The sequence below is a fragment of the Lissotriton helveticus genome, chromosome 1_2 (genome assembly GCF_964261635.1).
Source record: "Lissotriton helveticus chromosome 1_2, aLisHel1.1, whole genome shotgun sequence".
NCBI classification, from domain to species: Eukaryota; Metazoa; Chordata; class Amphibia; order Caudata; family Salamandridae; genus Lissotriton; species Lissotriton helveticus.
The window spans coordinates 218,859,281-218,884,457 of NC_136058.1; the positions used below are offsets into that span (position 1 = coordinate 218,859,281).

The 25,177-nt window shown below is 42.9% G+C and overlaps 1 protein-coding gene and 1 long non-coding RNA gene across 2 annotated transcripts in view; one reads left to right on the forward strand and one right to left on the reverse strand.

The window, feature by feature from the left end:
- LOC144799877 (uncharacterized) overlaps window positions 1-25,177 on the forward strand; it is a 218,991-nt gene that overhangs the window by 56,500 nt on the left and 137,314 nt on the right. The gene's annotated exons all lie outside the window — the stretch shown is intronic.
- LOC144799871 (cytochrome P450 4B1-like) overlaps window positions 1-25,177 on the reverse strand; it is a 444,500-nt gene that overhangs the window by 51,496 nt on the left and 367,827 nt on the right. The window contains exons 8-9 of the mRNA XM_078671469.1: window positions 22,004-22,194; window positions 20,420-20,553 (exon numbers count right to left, since the gene is read on the reverse strand). Of these exons, the coding sequence (XP_078527595.1) occupies window positions 20,420-20,553; window positions 22,004-22,194 (325 nt within the window). The remainder of the gene's footprint in view (window positions 1-20,419; window positions 20,554-22,003; window positions 22,195-25,177) is intronic.

The following is a 25,177-nucleotide window of genomic DNA, read 5'->3' on the forward strand; positions in this document are numbered from 1 at the left end:
AACCTAGTTGGTGGCATGCTTCATCATCGGGCCCCACCCGAGGTACCGAGTGTACCTCAGGTATGCTTCGACACCAGATTACTGCGGAGCGGTTTTTTTGGTTCGTGTGGGTGCTGTGAGTGTGCTCTGAGTGAGGTTTAAAATACTGTCCTGGGTGTCCCAAAGACTGTTTTAATGGTGGGCCCCAGGCAGTCAATAAAAACAAAAGCTATCAGACGTGCACAGTAGGCTTATGGCCTCCGACGTCCTGTGCGGTCAACTAGTTTCAGACAGGCCTTTTTTTCTACTGGCTTTCTACTGGCTTTTGTCAGGACCTTATATGTGTAGGGTGTTACTGGGGTTAGTATGAGTTTGTCAGTGCCCTGTGTGTAAAGCACACGCTACGGTGCTTATATGTGCAAGAGGTGTTTCCTCTTGAGTTGTACCTGTAGGGGGTAAAAAAGGACAGACATAACATTTAAGTAAAGGCTCCTTGTAGCAGTCTAAAAGCATTTATTGTGAGACCGGCCACACTTTCACTAACCGCCACTGACGCCAACACTGCCGCCTTGTCCATGGTCATCTCTAGGCACCTGGCACGGCCTCACTAAATGCTTAAGTAGTGTATAAATAGTTTGGGTCAGGGACAACTTGTGTTCCTTCAATAATGCACCAGCAAGGTTACCATGCTTTAGAGCCATGGTTTCTATCTAGGACCTCAAGCTGAGTTTACTCCCTTTTGTAATCCCCAGATAATTAAAAGCCTGTTTGGTCTAGGTGTTCCCCATTTAGCGACACCCTTCCTTTAATGGCCCGGTGTTTGTGGAGGATCATATACTTGGTTTTTCTAGCATTCATCTCTAGCCCATGATCCTTGCAAAATCCCTCAAACTTGTTTAGGGCCCTCTGCAAACCACTCTGTGTTTTTGAAATAATGAGAGTATCGTCTGCAAACATAAGTATAGGTGTTCTTAGGCCTGCCAGAGTTGGTGCATCAGTGGGGAATGTAGAAAAATGTGCTACATCTCCATTAATATATTTCACAAAACAGAGGACTCTAGTAAATTAGGATCATGTAAATGATAGACATACACTAAATAGTATGTATGTCCTTTGTCCAGCCGGACAGGAATTTATTAATTTGAATATTTTATACTGGTTCATATAGTAAACATTTATACACAAGTGGGCACAGCCTGTGACCCACAGAGAACAAGACAAAACAAGTGAAAGCAAATTATGTAAGGGCGCACAAGGCGGTCTGTACTAGTATTCAGTTTTACAGACTTGGATTCATTTTAGCAAACCATTGTAAAAGACGTTTTGTGACTTTATAAAAAATATATGGTGCTTTTAGGTCTGTCTCCATTAATAAACATTGTAAATAATGTTGGCGCCAAACACATCCCTGCCGCATCCCTTTAGATACAGGAAATCGATTGGTCACATTGCCCCGTGGACTCCAGCGTACTTGTGCAAAGTTATCATCTGTGTACAAATGTATCACAACTGTTAATATTTCTGCAAGCATACCTAGATCCCTACAAACTCCCCACAGTTTATTTCGACACACCAAATCGAAAGTGGATTTTAAATCCACAAATGCGGCGTAAATAGTGCCTCCAGCCAACAGGACTACACGCCAATATATTAAGACAAACCGGAAGACTTGATCTACCGTGCTTACATTGGTCCGAAACCCTGCCTGGAATGGGAACAATATATCATTTTCAACAATCCAGTCTAATATTCTGCTAAGTACCATTCTTGCTATGATTTTTGGGATGGCATCTATAAGACTGATTGGACGATAATTGCACTACTTAAGATTTATAACACCAAGGTTATTCCGTCTGTAACCTATGGAGCGGAGCTCTGGGGATTAGATGATCTGAGACCACTAGCTTTGGCACAGAATAAATTTGTACGAAATGTAATTGGTTTGCCATCTAGTACCCCTCTACAGCCGGTCTTCTACGACCTAGGGTGTAGTATACTGGCAGAGGTTGCCAAATTTCGTCCTATCGCATATTGGCGCAGATCATGGTGTACCCCCGAGCTAGTGAATTATGCTGCCGATTTAAAAGATGTATGGGTGGCTGATACTTTATGTAAGATTAAGTGGTTGCAGAACATCAAAACAACGTTGATTGGTATAGGAGTTCGACACTTGTGGGAAGACTCAGAGGGTTAACAATTCCCTTCAAAAAAAGAACTGAAAGGTCTATATTGGACCATGGTGGATAGGAATAGTTTACTTATCGCTAAGCCTATTTCCCTGACTGGTAAATCTTTAGAGTTTAAACCTTACCCTCAATATGAGTATTTTTGGGATATTATCACTAAACCTAGGGACAGACGTCTATATTTTCAATTTCGGGCAGGGTCGCTACCGGTAAACCCATTCACATGTAAATGGCAGACAGGAAATGAAAGCAAGTGTAAATTGTGTTTAGAAGGTGAGGACATGTACTCGCACATTTTATTTGTTTGCCCTGCATACCAGGCACCACAGAGAAAATGGCTACAGCCAATATGTAGAAATATGGGTGTCAGGAGTAACGCCACAGCCATGAGAATTTTATTAACCAGCACAGAAGTACCATGTGTAATAGCTGTAGCTAAATTTCTAAGCTGGATGTGGCTAATTCGTGAAAAAAAATTGCAAAAATTGAATAGGCCGAGGAACATCAACAGCTGTACAGGAAGATAACAGATAAAGGAATGGTTAGGTTAACATCACGCTGCTAGCAGCTTTATGCATAAATGGTGTGTTGTCCCAGGCATTAGTATTTTTCTTCCTCTTCCCTTTATAAATGCTGCAATTTAAGATACGCCGTTGTATCAATTTGTATATACTTGATATTTAATTACTCCGAAACCATTGTGCTCATCAATGATTGCATTTCCCTAGATTTTAAATAGCTAGTAGAATTGACTTTTACTGGAATTAAGTTTTATGTATCTATATATCTATGAAATGTAATACTTTTTTAATAGAAGAATGTCAATTTTTTTATATATTGTATGTTTTATTATGCTGTTACCCCTAAATGGATGGGTTAATGATACATGTGATAATGTCTTTTATGATCTTAAGTGATCGCAATAAAGATTATATGATGATGAAATCAATTTGGGGAACAAAATCCTGGCAGGTTTAGGGAAAGGAAACTTCATTTTCGAGCCTGCTTAATTCCTACACAAATAATTTTCTCGATCATACTGTCCAGCAGATAACACGTCTGGGTATGGCAAAAATCCAAGAATGAATGTCCCCACAATTCCTTCTATTGCCTATTTCAATGACTGGTAAAGTATGATGAATTTCACCGAAGAAAAAATAAATAATATGGTGCGAAATGGTTCATTCAACACCACACTTTCAGGTCCTGGCGGGTGGTTGTTGTGACCAGAAGGCAATAATAGTTGTCATGCTCGTTTTCTCAATTCCAAGCCTGGGTTCAAATTAAGTAGACTAGATTCCCGAAACTCTCTGTCACAACATTCTGATATGATCACCATGTATTTGGTAGGAAAACTGTGTCAACAATAGTTAGAACATTCCACACTGTCGGCAGTGAAACAACATCTTTTTCTCCTGTCCGAAGACATAAATATGTCAGATTTTCTTGTAGTTCCCAAATTCCCACATTCTAATTGATTTATACATGCTGCCTATAATGAAATTTGGAAAGTATCCCAGATGGAAGCTGCTGCACCTTTAAGACAAATTGACCAAGATAATTTGGATAAAGTGCTTGCTGTTGTTGATAATAGTATTAATACGCTTTCGTCGCATATTTACAAGCTACATAACATTGTATCATCTGTTATTGATATTATGCAAAGTGCTTTTGTCAACATTGTATCATGGGCAAAGTCAGCTTAGATCCGTCATGCGATTTAGCTGAACACTTAAAAATTGGGTACGTGTCTTGGCGTTATTTTATTTCCACTAATTTGTTTTTACCTTTAAATATAACACACACACAACGACAAATGGACATGAAAGACGCGACCAACACAGGGTTACATTTGGAGAAACTAAAACAACTTCCATTCACTATAAGCTGAAACTGTCTCCGATGTCGTGATCTCTTTACATATTTCTACGTTTAAATTCAAAGCTTGCATGAAAACATTTTCCTGTCGGTAGATATGAATCCCTTGGAGGCAGTTTCATTCATGAATTATGGTCACTACCCTTTATATCATTGTGAATGTACCAAGAGGGAAGGTTTTTTTTACTGGAGAAGAATGCAACTCTTGTGTCAGACATGCACTTGTTTATAAACATGTAAAAAAATACAGTACATGTATTGCTTCAGTTCCTTTTAGGGCCTGTTATTTAAAAGGAATTCCCGTAATTATCCCTCTCATTACAGTACTTTTTAAAGGGAGCTACTTAGTGCTTAGTGATCAAGATTATTGGGAATTAGAGGTGGAATTCTGTATGATTTATCTGTTTCCCAGTTAGTCACTTGTCGCAACAATGTCTACTTTCCCTCTGCCACATGGGATCACAGTTAGCTCATTGTGGCTTTCCATTCCAACTTTGAAGGTAGACTTTAAGAAGCTAAGCAGACTCAAAGCATTATTGTTCCAACAAGAAGTAGCTTTCACATCTGCTCGCAAAACCTTTGAATTGCAGGTGGCTAGAACCTCTAAAGAAATACAATCATTGTTGAATACAAACCTTCCAAGGCATTTTTGAGAAATAGTGCATCAAATTTGTAAATGCCTCTATTACGTCTAGCCTCACTCACTTTTTTGAGGTTGTCGGCTCCGGCCTCATTAGTTCATTCCAAACTATCTTTGGTATAATACCGGCCTTTTTTCATTCCCTTTTGTCCAGTGTTTTTAGAGGATTCCCGTAGAAGGTATTCCTCATTCGCAGCATCCTAATACTGCTCCTAATCCTCCGCAATGGATATTCCTTTTGCAAGCCCTCTAGAGCTGGAATTGCTCCAACACTACTGTGAGCACATGCTTCAGGTCTTTGGAATCTTTCTGCTGTAGGAGCTGGAACTTGATTTATCTTTAAAATTTTGACCTGCCTGATTTACCAGCATCCAACCTGTGTTCCGAGGTCTCTGGTGTCCCTTTGAAGGGGCACTGGACATTTGCCTGGCTTCACAGACACACGCTGCCTTGGACGTTGGACTGCTGATGAGCCTCTTAGCGACCCTGTTAAACCTGGCACCATTAGCGTGGGTCTCCCTTCCATTTTTGCTGTGCTGTGCCGCATGTGTTTTTGCTGGTGTTATATGCTTTGGGTACTGTGCCACTGCTGTCCAGTGCCACAGTGCAAGTGCTCCCTACTTTAAATGAATGTATTAATTAGTGATTCCATGACTGACTATTTGGTTTACTTGTCAGACCCTAGTACAGTGCACTGAGTGTGCCCAGGGCATGTAAATCCAAATGCTGCTTGTGGGCTTGCAGCACTTGTTGTGCCACCCACAGAAGCGGCCTTGTAAAATTTGTCTAAGGTCTGCCATTGCAGAGCCTGCATGCAGTCTGGTACTGTCATGCTGACTGGGCAAGCGCGCCCACTTGCCAGTCCCTAAACCTTCCCTTTTCTTTAAATTAGTCACCCCTATGGTAGGCCCAAGGGCAGGGTGCATTGTAAGTATAAGGTAGGACAAGCCCTGATATGCATGGCATGCCCTAATAGTGAATTACAGCCATTTTCGTTTTTCACTATTGCAAGCTTACCTGTTCTCCATAGGCCAGAATGGGCTATTAGAATTATTACATTTTATAATCCTAACTGACTCAGAGAACATGGTAGAAATTCGAGTTTAGTATGATTGGACTCAGAATAATAAAATACCTCTTTTAGTGAGGTTTATTTTAATATTATGTGTTTGCAAATATCACTTTTAGAAAGTAGGTATTTGCTTGTCTAACTACCCAAAGCCTGCCTCTGCTAGGTTGTGTATTCCTTTCTCTGGGATTTGTGAGTGACAGGGCTGGGGGATTCCAAGAGACAGGGTGGGTCAGCCCAGTGGTGAATAGAGATATCTGCATCTAGATGGGAGGGAGGAGTTGCACCTGAACCTTGAATAGGGCTGTGCCTGCCTTCCACAATGCTGGCTTAACCCCCAGGGGTACGGCTGATGTCTTTGCCCTGCACACTGAAAGAAGAGAAGGAAGACTGTCAACAAAGTGCTCCAGAACTGTACTTGCCTTTCACAATGCTGGCTCCACCCCCTGTGAGGCGTCTGATGTCCCTGCCCTGCACTGTGAAAGGAAAGGAGAAGTCTGTTAAACAGAGTGCTTCAGAACTGGTTTGGACTGGACACAGGCCCCTCTCCCCTCAGAGAACAAAGGATTTTGGGGTATAAATATTGGGACCCTGATCCCATGAAATTAGATCACTTTCAGACTACAAGAAGAAACCTTTGCTGAGGAGAGGAACCTGAAGAAACTGAGGAGAGACTATTCCCAAGCTGAAGTGCTGCTTGGGAATTGGCCTGCAGTGGTTGCCTAACTGCCAAAGAAAGGAGAAAGAACTTTGTGTACTTTGCTTTCAACTTGTGAAAGATCTCCAAGGGCTTGGAAGAGAGCTTGCCCCCTGACCGACGTCTCAGGACCAGTAGACTTCACCAGCCTTTGTGGATTGCTGCTGGAAACGCTGTTTCAGTGGCTACAGAGGCAGGGAGCTGTGACTGACTCTAACGACCGGCCCGGTGTCCTGTAGGCACCGCATCGAACAACGTCCGCCTCGAACAACGCAAACTCTGAGCTCACCGACTCCGTCCTGACACCGTCACTGAGCCTGCACCGCGACTGGTGGACACCGCGAAGCCCCCTCGTACTGGTCGGACTGACGCGGTCACTGCTGCTGACTTCGAGTCCTGTAAACGCACCGGAGTTGGGCACCACCTTGCACGCTTTGCGACGCACCCCCTGACTCGCACCGCTGTCCCGACAGATCAACGCCAGCTCCCGAACTCCGGCTCTGTCGCCGCACCGCAGGCTGGAAGCACCTTAACGAAGCACCGTCTCGCCCTGCAACGCAAGCCTTCGATCCACAGACTCCGTCAACGGGCCGCTGCCTGCACCGCATCGAGGGACAACACAGCCTGCAACGCTTTGTTTTCTGCACCGCGACGAACACCGGAACCGGCTCGCACATCCGTGCCGGCCGCATCAAGTAAAAGGTACTGTGACTGAGTCTGTCTTCATTTGAGTGGGCCCGGACCTCCGCGGTCCGCTGGATTTGTTAGAATCTGTGGTATTTCAACAAGCTGTAGCCGGACAGGGCTACCGACTTGCACAGAACTTTGATTTCATCCTTTTTAACCAGAACTCTTGATCTTGAATAGTATTGTGGATTATTTTTGTAGTTTATTGGTCTTGTGGTAACTCTATATAAAAGAATACTTATACTTATTTTTGATATAAAACATTGTGTGGTGTCCATTTGTAGTGTTGTCACTGGGTTACTGTATGTGTTCACAAATGCTTTACACACTGATTTACACACTGATAAACCAATCTGCTCGTGCCAAGCTACCAAGGGGGTGAGCAGGGGTGATTTTAGGAGTGTACCCCCTTACTCTGACTAGAGGAGAGGGTCCCTACTTGTCACAAGTACCTACCTGTGCCAACTAGAGACCCCCAATTCTAACAGACCCCCTTCCAGAATTGTCATTTAGGTTAGCATTGTTTAGGGTTGGAAACTTTGAACCACTCACCATTGTGAAAACGTGCATCGGCACATGAATCATAGTATGCAGGCTCTACTAGCACAGGTTCAGGTTGCCCGGTAACTGTCTCAGCATCAGCTGAGACCAAGGATCATGTTAGTTCTTTGGAGCTCGTGACTTGGACTGTTGACCAATCATAATCTGCTGAGTTGGACTCCTTTATGGAGTCTTAGCCTTTCAGTTGGCGGGTGACAATAATGCATTTTTTCCGAATACCACACAATTATATTTTCTTACCAAACTGACAAGTACACTATTAATTTTCAGTAGATTTTATTTACATGCAATGCTTTGACCTTGTTTATCTTTTAGTTACATAGATAACAGTTAGTTGTTTCCCTCATGCTATTGTCCTGACCAAAGGGAGGGTCTCATGTGGTTCCTAAACGGTCCAATGTGGTTTGCTATTTCTTAGCTTAATCCTGCACATTGTAGGATGAACTTCTTTTGCACACAATACTACATGGATATGCTTTCTTTGTGCCACATTGTATTTTTTAAGACTGAACTGGAACATGTTTGCGTGTTCGTTGTTTTTCCTGAGATATAGTCTGAGCACGATAGACAAGGTCAAACAATAGTGGCCCTTGTTATTCTCTCTTTTCAGACACTAGTACCTAGACATGACACAAGAATGCAGATGGTGTTTGTGAACACACTATTATTGTCATAACTGAGGACAGGAATTCTAGAAGACACACAGAACAAGGTTTCTGAGGCATGAGTGCTGCGTCAACTGAGGTTGTAGAACATCCTCCTAAGTATGCCTGGGTACGGGGTCTGCCACTAATCCCAGAGGTTTCTGATATATAATCATTTAGCTTAGAAGAGGGGGAGGCTCACCTGTCTTTTAATATGATAGACCTCTTTATGGTATATGGTTTGTTAACCGGGCTAATAATATTTTTAATGTGCATTTGCTGTTTATTTGTGGTGCGAATACTGCATCATAGAGCACAATAGTTTAAGTAAATATCATATGCTTCCTTTGTGTTTCTTATCATATTGTGTACAAGTAAAAGTGAGTGACCAAAAGGGCAACCGCAATCCCTGAGAGGGTAGAGTGTGTTGTGTTCTGGGGTGTCAACTCACTTATTTCTCTGGAAAGGTTAGGAGGGCAAGTCGGGCATTATAGTTAGTCAGACTCGGCAAGTTAACCTACTTGCCACACCCAAACCTTCCTTTTTATTACATACAGGTCACCCCTGAGGTTGGCCATGGACAAAGTATTTAAAAAGTAGAATATGTACTTTAAAGGTTTACTTGTCCAGGAAGTGCAATTTCCAATTGGAAAGACATGGGATCCTCAAATGTGGCATTCCTGGCATCACAATTTAAAAACACAACTTATAGTGAAGTTGGTTTTTAGATTGCAATCCTGAAAATGCCACTTTTAGAAAGTTAGTATTTCTTACTTGAACCATTTGGGACCAGATGTACTAACATAAGGCATACTCATTTCCTAATTGAGATTTACTCTGCAATTTGTGACCCATTAGGAATTGCAGCCATCACAGGGATGTGGCCTGCTGAGGTCAGCAGACCATCATGTCTGTGATTGCTTTCTAATGAAACAATTATTTTTATTTTTAAAAATGTTTTAAAAATGTTTAAGAATAAAATAATGAAACTTTGCAGTTTGGTTTTTTAAGAGTAGAACGTGGTATGTGGGACCACGGCCTACTCTTAAAAATATTTTTTTTCCATTCTCAAAGAGGAAGGGGTCCACCTAGGGACCTGTTCCTATTTGCCAATGGGTTACCACCTCCTTCAAGGAGTCGGTGAAATATGAATGTTTTGGGACTTTAATTCGGTCGCAAAACATTCATACATTCTATTCAAATTCTGTATTTTGAAGGGACGCCTTAAACACGCACCATTGAAATACCGAATCGCAAACACAAATTGCGATTTGGCAACATATTACGAAATCCCAATTTGTGTTTTGTACATATGTAAAAGCACTTTTGCGTTCAGAAACAGCCCAATCTGCAGTTTCCGACCACAACATTGATTCGTACAGGTGGCCCTTGGTGCCTTCTGCCTGTGTCTGGAATACATGCCTGGGGTGGGTGACAGCTGGCTTCCTGCATTCCCTCTAGACAGCCACACACAAAGAGAGGGTAGTTGTGACTGAATAGCCATGTGCATGTTGATGGGTCATATTGAGCAGGAAGGGAGGGAGGAGCTGACACTTTACACCTGAAGGGCGGTGTTCTATCCCCACGTCTTTAGTGAGTCTGGAGCCAGGGCAGGAAAAGCTGGGTATTGTGCACTTCAAAAAATCTCTTTTAAGTCTCCCTACTTCAGAGGCCCCACTGGGTATAAGTATTGGATCTCTGATGCCACCAAGTCAGAACATTGCTGGAACTGAGGACCTTCTAGCAGGAAGAAGAACTGATGTGCTGTAGGAGGGACTTCCATGTTGCTAAAATGTTTACTGTGTTTCCTGCCGCCTGCTGCTTCTTGCCTGGCAGTGAGAAAGACTGGACTTGCATCTCTACATCCCAGAACCTACGTAATCTCCAAGGGCTTGGTGGCTTGCCTCCTGCTTCTCAAGTCCCATGAACATCAAAGTCTTCACCTCTTTCTTCAACCCAGCACCTGATTTTGCTTGCTGCAAGTCTTGCTCTGTCAACTGGTGCCAATCTAGAACAGGGCCCTTGGAAGTGAGTTTAAAGTGCTGATCCTGCCAAGAACCTGCACCTCGGCGTAGCTGCACCTATTAGAACCTATGTATTGCCTATTGCGAGATCAGGATCGAAGCATTAACGCTGCTGCAGGGATTGGGCAGGAGCATTGCAGAAACCTCTCAACTGTGTGGGGATTATCGGGCCATCGCTCGACTGCATCCAGCATTTTGTGCTGCAACAAGGATGAAGGTAATTTCGCTTGGCGGGCTACATGGGTCCTCTAGCTGACCTTCACTCCATCGCCGGTATTCTGAGCTCTTGACTTTGTCCCAGTCCAGAGCAACCATTTTACCCACTTAAGGGCTATTTGCTACTAAGCACTATTTTGACATTTATTATTTGAAAATTCATATCTTGACTTCTACTTATTGGATTTTTGTCGTTTTGTTCAGAATAGAATTATCTATTTTTCTAAACTGGTGTGTTTTTTTGTGTGTTTTAACTGTGCTGCTGTTTGATGTGCTGCACAAATACTTTACATATTGCCTCTTAAGTTAAGCTTCCCTGCTCTATGCCAAGCTACCAGAGCTAAAGTCATAGCCGCCAAGAACGAAGACTTGGAAGCGCGCAGTAGGCACAATAACATACGCGTGATTGGAATCCCGGAATCCACGAACACAGGAAAAAATAAATCCTTCTTGAACCAGTTTATTGTAGAACGGGCCCTTAGATGACTTGGACCGTGGCCGCCCCCAGGTACCAACATGCGGCCCATAATAGCGGGACTTTTGGATTATAGGGACCGAGATGTGGCCTTGCGCGCAGCAAGAAGCAAGCCAACCCTGTCATATGACGGAAACACATTCTCCATTTACCTGGATTTAAGGGCTATAGTACAGGAAGAGAGGTGTAAGTTTTTGGATGTTAAAAATAAATTGAGGAAGGCACAAATCGATTATGCACTACTGTACCTGGCGCGACTTAGGATAACGCATCAGGGCAAACAAAGATTCTTTATCAAACCGCAACAAGTGGAGGAATTCCTCAAACATGTAAAACGTACAAATCGATCTGAAGAAGCCATGGCGGTGTCACAACAATCTGCATTGACGGGAGCCGAAGACGACTCGCAGTGAAACACGTCCTCACTGTCACTACTTGATTACAAAATGGCTTTGAAAGTGAAGTTGGGTGGGGGGTAGGTTAGACCCCAAGGACCGAATGGCGTGCCCGGTGTATACCTATTATACACCGGGCACCCTCGACCCACTCAGAGCCCCGTTGTTCCATCTCCGGAGGGCTCAGTGGGAGCGGGGTTTCTGTGTTGCCACCTAGAAATGACCCCCAATGGGTATTCCCCCGGGACTGTCCACTGCATGATATTAGTAGGAATTGTAGGGCTGTTTTTGTTTTTGTTTTTGTTTGGGTTGGTGGTAGAGGTTGGGGGCGGGAGACTGATACTGGCAAGGTGGGGCTGCTTCAGTGGGAGGGGGTGGCAGGGGGGATATGTTCGGTACATTGTATAATGTTTACACATCAGGATTGTACTATCAATGTAACTGTTGGTCTGACTACCAAGTTAATGTTAGAGCATCAGGAGCGAATTCAGATAGCATTATGTGCTAGGGTGCATGGGAGGTACAGCACTCAATGGATCACAGGCAAAAAGATGACAGAAAGTAGAGAATATGGCTGATGCAGAGGTAGAGGCACTGAATGTTATAACATGAAACGTTAGGGGATTGGGGGAATCTTGGCATACTTGGACAGGCATCAGGCGCACATTGCAATGCTACAGGAGACGCACTTCACCTCCCAGAAATGCAACAGCTTTGCTAGCAAGTGGGCGGACCATAGAATCTTCTCCTCATATTCCTCCTATGCGAGGGGAACAGCAATACTTAGAAAAAAACAAGTGCCATTCCACCTAGCGGGAGCAGCATGGGATCCACAGGGTCGCTATTGTCTGGCATGGGGGAGGCTGGGAACAGTCTCTATCACCTTAGCCTGTTGTTACGGGCCTAATGTCGATGATCCGGATTTCTACACCTCGCTGTGGGCCAAGATATTTGAAGTGGGATCCAGTCACATCATATGGGGTGGCGATTTTAATGTAACGTATAACCCTGGATTGGACAGATCGTACCCGGCCTCGGATCATTACAACAAAGCGCGCGAGGTAATGCAGGACACTATAACGACATACCAGCTGATAGATGCTTGGCGACATATGCACCCACAGGTACGGGAGGGAACACACTATACGGCGCAACCAGCATCGTGGGGGAGATTAGACTATTGGCTTCTGTCCCGAGGACTGGGGCCTGCAATAACCCGCGTGCAACACTTAGCCAGGATGTACTCGAATCACGCCCCCGTAGCACTTGCCCCCTCTTGTGCTGAATTTGATGCACCAAGCAAGGTCTGGCGACTGTATGCCCCTAGTCTATTAGATACTGCCTTTCAGGAAGAACTGAGGAAGGAGGTGCAGGATGTTTTTTTACGCAACAAAGGAACGGTGGATACAGTAGAAACTATCTGGGAAGCATTCAAGGTCACACTACGCGGTTTTTGCATATCAAAGGGGGCAGCAGTGCGCAAAGATACCACTAACACACTACACAAACTAGAGGTCAAGCTTAAAGCACTGGTAGGCCCGAATACTTCCACTCAAATTCAGTTTCGGGAAACACTATATAGACACAGAGCAGAGGGAAACTCGATTTAGAGGACAATATTGGGTGGCCAGAACTTACGGAGAGGGGGAGAGACCAGGCAGGGCCTTAGCACAAATCGTCAGGCAGCCTCGCTACTCGGGCTATGTAATAGAAATTGAAGATCTAGATGGGATGGTATGTCGTGACACGGCTAACATTTTAAATGCCTTCACACAACATTACACTCGACTCTACACCACACAGCGCAGAGACGACTTGGATCTAGACAGTTATCTGGGGGACGTAACGCTGGGCTGGCTGAGCGACGTGCAACATACCTTTTTATGTGCACCATTTGAATTGGATGAAGTTCGCGAGGCCATTATGGGTATGCAGTCAGGGAAAGCCACAGGGACGGATGGAATTCCGGTGAAATTCTACAAAACATATTAGATCTGAAGGCCCCCATTCTTCGGGAAGTGTATGAAGAGTCACTCGAGGTGGGAGTTCTCCCCACGTCCATGCGGGAGGCGCTTATAATTTCATTACTCAAGCCAGGAAAGACGCCCCAACACTGTGACTCATATAGGCCACTGTCTCTCCTCAATTGTGATGTCAAGATTCTAGCGAAGGTAATCGCAAACCGATTGAGCCTACTGATGGAAAATTTGATCCTGCCTGACCAATCTAGTTTTGTCCCCGGGAGGGCTACATCCCACAACTTCAGAACACTCTTTGCCATACTGAACAATGTCTCGCCCTATCTACCCCTAGCTGCAGTGTTTTTAGATGTCACTAAGGCTTTTGATTCAATTGAATGTGACTATATATTTGGGTTGATGTCGCGAATGGGGTTCCCTCCCCTCTTTCTCTCGTGGATCAGGCTATTGTATCAGGCACCGGTTGCTAAAGTGCTTATTAACGGGCGCATGTCTCAGACGTTCCAAATTACCAGGGGTACCCGGCAGGGGTGCCCGCTCTCCCCCTGCTGTTCGCCATCTCGGTAGAACCATTGGCAGCATCACAAGGAAAAGGCACTGCGTTGTAATATGCGGTAAATACTTATATCATTATATGCTGATGATATCACCCTGTACATTCGAGATCCACAGCAGAATTTGAACCCAATCCTTAGAGAATTTATAGTTTTTGGGAACTTGTCGGGGATCCAGATCAACTGGGGGAAATCGAGTATTTTCCCGCTGACGACTGCTACAACTCGCTTCTCGCTGGATTATCCATTAGAATTGTGTGATGGGGTACTACGTTATTTGGGAATCCGGGTCACCAGGGATAGAGAGGAACTTATGAGGTTAAATTAAGGCACTGCGATAACCGGCATAGTGGAATATGTGACCCGCTGGATTGCATTACCCCTATCAATGGCGGGAAGAGCATCACTAATTAAAATGGTGGTACTCCCCCAGTTACTCTACCTTTTTTTAAATATTCTCTATTTCCCAGGGGCTTTCTTCTTTAAGACCCTAAGGTCGAAGCTGACGAGCCTAGTGTGGGGAGGTAAGCAGCGGGACTGCAATGAAACGTTCTTATACGGGCGTATTCACAAGGGGGGTTTGGGATACCAAATTTTGAACTTCATTATATTAGTACGCAGGCTCACTATGCATGGTTCTGGATGGCACAGCCGAGGTATATGCCGCAGGTTGCGGCGGAGCATTGGCTGGCACACCCCATTCCTATTGATGGCGCACTGTACGAAGTGACTAGTTCCAGGGACAGGATGCCTACCACCATCACATGTACGATTGCAGCATGGCAACGTATTGTACGCATGCTGAATGCCACCTTTCTATACTCTCAATTATTGCCTCTCACTTATCATCCGAACATGCCCCTTCTTCAAGAAACAATATTTCGTAAATTTAGAGAGCGCACCCACATTCGCACTTGGGGGGACCTGTATCAGGACGGCCGCTTTCGGACTGCATAGCAAGTATTACAGGGAATACAGCACACCCACTTGACTAATTTCTCTACACTCGCCTTAGGCAGGGGATAAGGTCTCTTACCCCTGACTTTCCAGCTGAACGGCAGACTTTAGTGCCGCTGCAAATGATGCTGCAGAATGTGACGGCTAAGCGCCTTGTCTCCTTGATTTACAAGGCAGTTCACACGCAGAGAGAACTGCCGGCTACAGTATCCAGTGCCAGATGGTGTGAGGAACTGGGGTATGAGGTAACGGATGACCACTGGGAATATTGTTGTTTGCAGATGAAAGGGTGTCGGCCAGTAGTAGGCTCCACATCATACACTATAAATTCCTGCACAGAGTGTACTACACTCCAGTCAGGCTACACAAGTACCAACTAAGGGACTCGGACAGGTGCGATAGATATCATGCCTCTGGACCGGTTTTTTGCATCTGGCATGGGAATGTTTGGGGATGAATGACTATTGGGTGCAAGTCTTTGATGCTTTGACATTATTGATAAATACACGTGTGGAACCCACCCCATTGATGGCTCTACTGGACTATGTTAAACCCCTACAGGCGGTGCATCGCAAATATGTAGCCTTGCACTACTAATGGCTAAGAGACGGGTGGCCTGCCACTGTGGGAGGGGACGGGCACCAAAATTTAAGGATTGGATAGCCGACTTAGTGACTTGCCAAGAGCGCCTTGCTACATATGCTGAACTGCGGCCGAGCGCTTCTCGACCCAGGGATATCTGGGCCCCCTTGTCATTTTATTTACTGGAGCATTCGCAGGACCCAGAGCAGGTGAGCAGAGACACTCCTCTGCGCTAACAAGTCGGAGGTATACGCGTTGTAACTGAAACTGAGCAGGGAAGGGACACCGTATAAGGACTATGTGTACTAACTGTTAATAGAGGGTATGCTATCAAAACTACAAGGTGAACCATTGTAATGATGGGATGTATATGTGCTTTGGAAATGGGAACCCGTAACTTGAAATGAAAGGAGCTGATCTACCTCTGGTACTTTGACCAAGATAATGTTATGCTCCGATACAATATACATAGAGTTGATGTGTCAGGAATATCGCGAGTGCTGTAGTGACCACACTGTACCACTGAATGTTTGTAATGATGCTATTGATACCAAATGTATGAGCAGAAAGGTCAATAAAAAAGAAGTAAAAAAAAAGACATATTCACCCCAAGCAGTGTATCAACCCTCGTGAGCCCTCATTTACCATTTAAAGTCCCCAAATATTGCCAAATGACTTCAAATTGCCAGACATAACAGCAAACATCCTTTCGCTTTCCCTGACCATATTAATTTTCTCCCTCCAGTCCCCAAAACAGGATACAAGCTTCAACTTCCATCTCTGCAAAATCAGTGACGGAGCCACCAGTACAGCAGTAAATACTAGCTTCTGTACTTTTATAGGTGTATCAGGCATAGACCCACAAGAGCCAGCACATGGTTTTGTGGTATTTGGATCCCAAGCAGATTTACAAGAAATGTGTAATTATTGTCCCAAAAAATGCAGAGATTGCAGCAGACCCATACTAGGTGGGACTCTTCTCTGCTATTTATCATTTCACACCTAAAACACTGGATCAAGCAATTTTGATTTCATTTACGCAAAAACTGGGGAGTCCTATATATCAGCCATTTTGCATAGTACTACATTTTACGGTAATTGCCCCCCTCATGGTTGAAAAGTTAAACTCATTAATAGTTGACCATACATCCTTAGATATTGTCACATTCTCTTCCCTAATTCATTTCATCAAAACTTGCTCACACATATCTACTTTCTCTTAGGACATTAAAGATCGCCTACGTAAAGCTAGTTTCCTGATGCTAGAATTTTCCACTAAATTTACCACAAGCTCCTTCTTGTTTGACAGAACTCTGGGATCGATATTTCGTAACACCTTGAGCAAGGTCAATAGAACCACTACAGCCATACTTTCTCATAGGTTATCAGTAGCTCTCTCTCACGCCAGGTTTCCATCTATCATTCTGTAGGAAATCTTCCAGTTTCAGAAATCCATTCCTTCCCCTTCCAGCCACTATTGTTGGATCCATAGTGGCACCTTGCATCTAATTCTAGTTGACTCAATAGAGCTTCTGAATTCACATAGGAAATGCCAAAAACTGTGCTGTTTTCTTGAGGAGCCCTTGTAATATCTTATATTGGCCTTTTTGGAGAACTTTAATAAGTGTTGGAAGGTCTCTAACTTGATTTTCTTCCAGCACTTTATCAACTAATTTGTTTCTGGAGGTGGCTATATAAACTACACGTTTTATTAAACCTGTGCATATACTGTGTAAAATGTGCAAAATAACATGGGCCAGAATTTCAAAGTAGTTTTCTGGTTGCAAAAAGCCTGATTCACAGAATTGGGCTGTTTGCAACTGTTAAAATGATTTTTCGGATGTAAAAAAAAAGCAAAATGCGATTTGGTAACTTGTTTGCATTTGCAATTCGGTATTTGACAGGGGCGTGTTTCGGTCGTCCCTTCCAAAAACCAAAGCGGTATAATATGTACTACTTTTTTACAACTGAATTCTGGTTGCAAAACAGTATTACTTTAATGCACTTTAAAAAGTGTTGGTGACCCATTAGCAAATGAAAAGGGCCCCTTTGGGACCAATTTTCATTTGAGAATGATAAAAAAATATGTATTAAGAGCAGGCAGTGGTCTCGCAGGCTACTGCCTGCTCTTAAAAAACTGAAACTCAAACGTTTTATTTTTTCCTTTTAAACACATCCCATTTTCCTTAAAGGAAAACTCAATGCATTAAAAAAAAAAAGTAATCACAGCAGGACCCCATCTCTGTGATGGGAGAAATCATAGTAGGTTGCAAGTTTATTTATTTATTTATTTATTAATTGAATTTATAACGCGCACTGCTACCCTAGACAGGGTTTCCCGGTGCAGACATGTCTACTACTGCAGACTGAGTGGACGGCAGGCTGGTCACCTAAAGAAAAGCCAGGTCTTAAGATCTCGCCTAAACTTAAGGTAGAGAGATTCATGTTTCATAAAACTAGGAAGGGAATTCCATAATCTAGGGCCGAGAAATGAAAAGGAGCGACCTCCCATTCTGGTAAGTCTACAGCTGGGTGTTACGAGGTTGCCTTGGGTGGCTGAGCGTAAAGACCGGGAAGGGACATGTGGAAGGACAAGCTCCTGAAGATAAGCTGGGGCAGTCCCTTGCTTGATTTTAAAAACCAAACACAGGGCCTTAAATTTAATGCGACTGTCAATGCGGAACCAATGTAGGTCCCGAAGGAAGGGAGAGATGTATCATTTCCTTGGGATATGACATAGGAGACGGGCTGCGGAGTTCTGGACCACCTGAAGTTTCCTCAGCACCTCTGGACCACCTGAAGTTTCCTCAGCACCTCCTGACTTCCGCCTAAGTACAGAACGTTACCGTAGTCCAGGCGAGAAGTGACCAGTGCCTGGACTACCGTTCTTTTGGTGGATTCTGGAAGCACCCAGATGATCTTCCGCAGCCATCCTAGGATATTAAAACAAGTGGCGGCGACACTAACCGCCTGTTCCCCGCATTGAGAGGTTGTTATCGATAATAAACCCAAGATTACGAACTTGGGAAACAGGTTGGGGAAGAATGCCCATTTCCAGTGGCCAATGTTGAAGACCCCAAAGATGCTTATGTTTACCTAGAAAAACAACCTCGGTCTTGTCTCCATTTAGTTTCAATAGGTTGGCACACATCCACTCAGACACCCGCCGTAACCCCAGCTGAAGGGAGGAAAAGGAACCTTACTTCGTAGAGGACGGGGAAAAAATAATTTGCATGTTCTCAGCGTACGAGTAAAGGGTTAAACCCGCCTCCAAGTTGCGACATACCTCATTATTACGAATGAAGTAGGTCTATTTGCAACCCGTTAGGAATAGCTAATGAAACTCAAAAGTGTTACATTCATTAGGAATAGCGATTTCGTCATTGATACTCGCAGGATAATAGCAATTAGGAAATCGCTATTCCTAATCTTGTACATCAGGCCCCAAGTCCTGAAACAAGGGAGAGTTAGCGTCCCTTCCTCCATGCACATATATATAAAGAGCTTGGTACAATCCTTCGGCTGGCTTTGTTCCATGTAAACGATAGTAGATTGAACTTCGTTGAATAAAAAAGTGAATAAAGGGAGAACTGCCATTTTTTATTAAGGCAACCCGTCCCAGCAGTGTAAGAGGATGCAACATCCATCTAGATAACAAATATTTAACCTTAATCATAGCGGTCTATAATTCAAATACTATAACTCATTCACATCCTCAGTAAAGTATGCTCCCAAATAGCGCTTAGGAGAAGAGTACATACAGCTTCAAAACTTTGGAGGAAGCTCTTTGGCTGTGCAGTTACAAAAGATAACACTGCTTTTCGCTTTATTCACCTTCTACCATGCCAACATTTAAAAAACGGAGACAATATTGACCACTCTCGCCTGCATTATCTTCCATGGGGCCGGTAGAAGCATGTTATCTTCAGTGTACACCTTCATTTTTGCCATTGAAGGTAAAGTGCTTGAATTATTATATCGTTTCAAACTGCTATTGCCAGGCATTCAATAAAAAGAGAAAAAGAACTGGCGAGAGTGAGCAGACCTGCCTTGTTCCTCACTGGACCCTAAGAGAGCCAGCCTCCGTAGAATTTAAAATTAACCTAGCTTCCATACACTTTTAATAAAATATTTAGTCTGGGGAGAAAACCTGTTTTCCAAGTATGACAAAATAGATCTCCCAGACCACCAGGTCGAACGCCTTTTTTGTGTCCAACAATATATTCGCTGCTGAATTCTGACAAACAGTAAATGTGTCCAATGCCTCTATTAAATAATTATTATTAGTACTCAATTGCCATCCAGCTATAAAGTCATTCTGGTCCTAATGTATTAGATAGGGGGTCAGCTTATTAATTCTGTTTACCACCAGTTTCAGTACAATTTTATAATTTGAATTTAGAAGGGTAATCTGGTGATAGGAATTTGCATCAGATGAATCCTTACCCTTTTTGAGAAAGCTAAAAATCTTAAATATCCTAAAGGACAAAGGGGGTGAGCCCCCTTTAAAAATCAAATTAACAACCTCCAATGAATAAATATTTAAAACTGCTACAAAGGTCTTATAAAATTCCACAGGGAATCCATTGGGGCTGCAGACTTTATCCCCGGGCAAGCTCTATATTGCCTCCTCAACCAATAAACAGGGACAATCCATAAACTTCTATCCGTAGCTGGAAGAGAATCTAAGAAGATATTCAATTCAGATGAATTAACATTAGGCAATGTATTATAAATATGAATAAAATGTTCAATGAAAGGAACTTGGAATAGGAATTGTGTTTGGTGGGTTTTCATGTTAACGGATCCTTTTTCTTGTATTAAGGTAGAGCCCTCCTATGAGAAAAAATATATTACAATTCTTTCACTGGCTTTTACTTGAATTAAAATTCATACCTTCTGGCAATGTTCGTCCGTCAAAAAATTTCATTGGTTTGGATAGACTTCGCGAGATGGCAGGTACTGGTGGATAGAGGCGAAGGCACTCCTTGATGCACATAGTGGTGTAAGTCATCTTACCAAGATCATCCCTGAAATGGTTGGGATTGGGATTGTAAACATTGTAGGACAGGTTACAGAATACAAAATGTTGTTTAAAGAGTAACTGACTAGTGTATAAAGCACTGCAGTACTTACATTGCCTTGCTCAGAGATAGATCACTCTTGTACAAAATGAGGCTGCAATTGCTGTCTATCAAACTATTTTTGTAAGTTAACAAAGTCGATTTCTACATACATTCATACAATTTATGTTAACCTTAAAATATGATCCGTAAAGGTTTTAGTTTATAATATTGCTACCTTCAACAGTAAAAAAAGACATTCATATATTGAAGCAAAAAAATACTGAAATTATGTTTGCCTCTACAATCCTTAACTGGCACACAAGCCATGCAAACTATGAACCGCACACCCAATGGAATGCTGATGACCTCACTCTTGATGTGAAAAGCACTTATAAATGTTGTAAATACTCTTAAGGATGATGTTACATATCAAATTATCCTTAAAACCATGAAAGCGATGACAAAGATTGTAGTGTCATTTAGTGGTAGTAAATATGTGTTGTTAGCTAATATCATTGTGCATTTAGGTGTTATTTATTGGTTTAAATATAGTGAGATCATAAACATTGCATCTGGTGTGAGAGTTATGCCTGACATGGCTGCTGTGCAAATTATGAACTGCATTCTAACCATAACTTTCAAATCTCACAGTTTTTTTTGTTTTAATTCATAATCATAACTGCACTTTAAATTTAACTGTGTTTATTTCAGTGCATTTCTGAGTTTTTTTTCCAAACAATGTTTAGGTCTTACAACGAGAGCTAACCTCATAACTTCACTTACATCTTTGTTTTCCAGTTGTGTTTTTTCAGTTCCTAAACCACATTCAACAGTGACTGCACCATGGGTGGCCAACCCCCTCTGTATCCGTCCTTTGGCAGTGCCCAGTCATAGTTGGTTGCAGGGCTTGGACAAAGGCCAGGCTTTGCACCCAATGTGATGTGGGAGGACAGTTCCCCCCTCCCCCCCCCCCCCCCCCACTGCATATGATTCTTTAATCTAATTTCTTAGGGTTGATGGATCTTATGAGAGGGTTTATGAACCCCTGGCAAGTTTCATGGCCATGGACTGTGAATGTGCGGCAAGCTTAATGGACCTCTGTTGGGCCTCTTTTGAGGCTTGCGGGCCTCTTGTTGAGGATATACAGAACACAAGAAAGGACCAACATGTCCATTACGGTATCAGAGGTTTGGGGGAGCGAATCCTGCTGCAACATTTGGGTGGTTTTTCTTTTTGAATGCATTCACTGTATTGGGATGTCCCATTAGTGTGGTAGAGGAGAATACAATTATGCAGGAGGGTGGAATAAATGATGTGGAAAGCTTAATACGCCACAGTTCAAACAATCAGTGCACAACAGCTAAGGCAATAGAAAAGAGTAAAACCAATGTGCAAGAAAGATGCCTGATCTCACCATTCTATTGTGTCCTTTTTTTCCAGGATTTCCTTAATCTCTTCCCTGCATTTCCTCTGGTGTTCTGAGTTTTGACCCATGCAGTATAACATCCATGATATCCCACTGGCTGTTGTATCATGACCTTCAAACATGAATGTGTCCACTTCAGCCTGGACATCCTTATCAGATAGTGGTTGTCCATTTTCATCCTAATAAAACAGACATATTAGAAAGCAGATCCCAAGCTAATATAGGGTTAAATAGCTTCATTGTGCTACCAGTCCTTTGGACGATCAAGTCAAAATGAGACATTTAGGGGTCAATTAGGATGGCGGACGGACAAGGTCCGTCCGCCATCCTGTCGGAGGACGGGACCGTCTGTCCCGTGCCTCGAATTAGGATGCACCCACCACAGTGGCGGGTGCATCCCGCATTTTTTACATTGCGGCGGGCGGTGCTGAAAGCACCGCCCGCCGCAATGCAAAAAATGCATGTTGTGCATTTCAAAGCACAACATGACAGGCACCGCGCGGTATTTTGAAACGCAACCCCACCCCCCTTCACCCGGGGGGCCCGCAACGGGCCCCCAAAGCAAGGACCGTATGCATTTTTGTGGCGGCATTACCACCACGGAAAGGCATTCCCCTCAGCCGATCCTAATATGGCTTACGGTGTCTGATAGGCACCGCCACAATATTAGACCCCCCGCCATTGTAATATGGTGGGGGGGAAATAGGTGGCGGACGGGCAAGGATCGAGGACGGATCGCCACCGCCTGCCGCCATCCTAATTGACCCCTTAATTTGTTAAGAGCTAAAGAAAACAAAGTGTTTGATTAGAATACAGCATACATAAGTACATATGGTAAATCGCAATTACGGTATTTTCGTGCTGGAATAAAATTCTGTCAATTTGCTCTAGAATAGTTAGAGAAATTGCTCGAGTACATTGTCAAGTTATATTGACAACTGCTCCAATATTTAGCTGTAGAAGAAGAAGTTGACTTCAAAATTCTCCCTTATACGCAATTCGTAAGTTTGTTTGAAACCGGTCTGCTCCATCCGTAGGGACACTTCAATTGTTGTTATAATGTTTGTGGTATCTCTGTCAGTCACTTAATAAGTTGATTATATCCATTAGAACATCTAAGTGAATGTAGCTCTGAATTTGTATTCTTGTGTCCTGCCTGATTTGGGTTTGAAAACAGCACTTCTATAAATATATAAAAGAAGATGCATGCTATAAAAAACACATTTAGCAATACTGCCACCCTAACCTATAGAAGGAAATATACAGGAGTTTTATGAAATGTGGCTTAGTTGTGCCTTTCATTTGACAATTCGCCCCTGAGAGAGAGTGGAGATGCCACTTTGTAGTGGCAAATGAATTTCAGTGATAGTGGCATAGTGTATAAGGGAAAAGTCCCTATTATTTGTAATGTGAAAGGAATCAAAGAAACCTTTCCAAACAAAACATACTGTCATAAGTGACCTTTACCTTGCAGGACTATGCCATGATAGAGAAGGAAACCAAGTTACTTAACTGTAACTGCAGATCCCCAGAATTGGTAAGATCCATTTTCAGATCCCGTAATCGTCGCCAGTCTAAAGTTCTTAATAATTAGAGACACGCAGGTAAAGATCAGCATAGAGGTTTATTTCTCAACACCTCAGCCATCGGTAGCAAGTCAGCAACTAGCATAAAGAGAATCCCCACAAAAGCAAAGAGTGTTCCATGTGCTATGGAACCTTGAACGAGGAACAGGAAGAAAGAGAATTCCACACTTTTCTCCCTTTGTCCCATGTGGGAACATCGTACAGTTGTCTGATAGGGAGATGCTGCTAATCAGTTCACAGATATTTCACCACATCCCTGTTCCTCTGCCATGAGAAATCTAATGCTTCCAGGATGGGTCTAGATCTTCAGGGGGATTCTATCTGGTAGCTTGGCAGGTTAGTGAATAAATCTCCCAGTGATACATCTCAAAGCTGGAATCCCATTAAGGGTGAAGGAACTATGAGTACTTTATTGAACTCATATAGAGTAAACCACACTCTTAATAAATATGTGTGCATCTGAGACTCAATAATTGATTATAAAGCACAAGTCACTGTATTTTCCATCTAATGTCAATAACAAGTTACTTTTTAGGAACACTTTCACCAGAGTGCAAACCATTTAAAACACTACAGATGTACACTTCGCCCACAAACAAAAGGGGGCGTTTCTTTTTGGATTCCCAGTTTAATGATAAGGTTATAGAACACCACAGTCAATGTAGTCTGGATGCCATCTGTGACAGAGCAACCTGGGCACAGATGTCAGGCTGACCCAGTCAGATGTCTAACTCTGCGCAAGCCCAATACAAACATTTTCACTTTCCACGATTTTTGATAATTACAAGAACAGGGAATTTTTATCTTTCATCACCACTGAAGGTTACAGCTTACATCTATTTTAACACAAATCTTAGTGTGTGAGACTCCACTAAGTAGTTCACATCACCAAGGAGGTCCAAAAGACACATATCCCAGAGCAAAAGAATTTGGTGTTGTTCACAGGTGAGAACCCGCTTAACAGTAGTAGTCAAGTGCCATAAACAAGCATTTGCAATGCAATAGGTCTTACATTAGGAAAGTTTGAGCTATTGGTATTGTAAATGACAAATATTTTATTTATGTGTTGGTTTTGAAAATAGCGAAATTAATGGCTTTGTCATTTACAATGCCAATAGTTTTAACTTTCGCAAATGTGACACCTATAGCAATTGAAATGCAATAGGTGTTGTATTTACATGACTTAGATGTATTGATATTATAAATAACTGTTTTAAAAAAAAAAAGTAATACTTAAATAAAGTTATTGTAATTTATAATGGCAATAGCTTTAACTTTTGTAAATAACTTTTGTGAAGATTATGTTCAGTGTATTTTATTGTGACGAAAATCCAAGAACAGAAGTGAAATATTAACATCTTTTTGTGACATTTGTAATAAAGCTTGAAACATTAAGAGAACATATTTGAACCAGTTGTTGTTGAATGGTTGCACAGATTGATGCTGTGGTGGCACTAAGTGATGTGGTGGCGACGAGTGATGCTGTGGCGTTCATTGATGCTGTGGTAGCGCATAGTGATGGTGTGGTGCCCCTGAGTGATGTTGTGGTGCCCTTGACTGATGTTGTGGTGCCCTG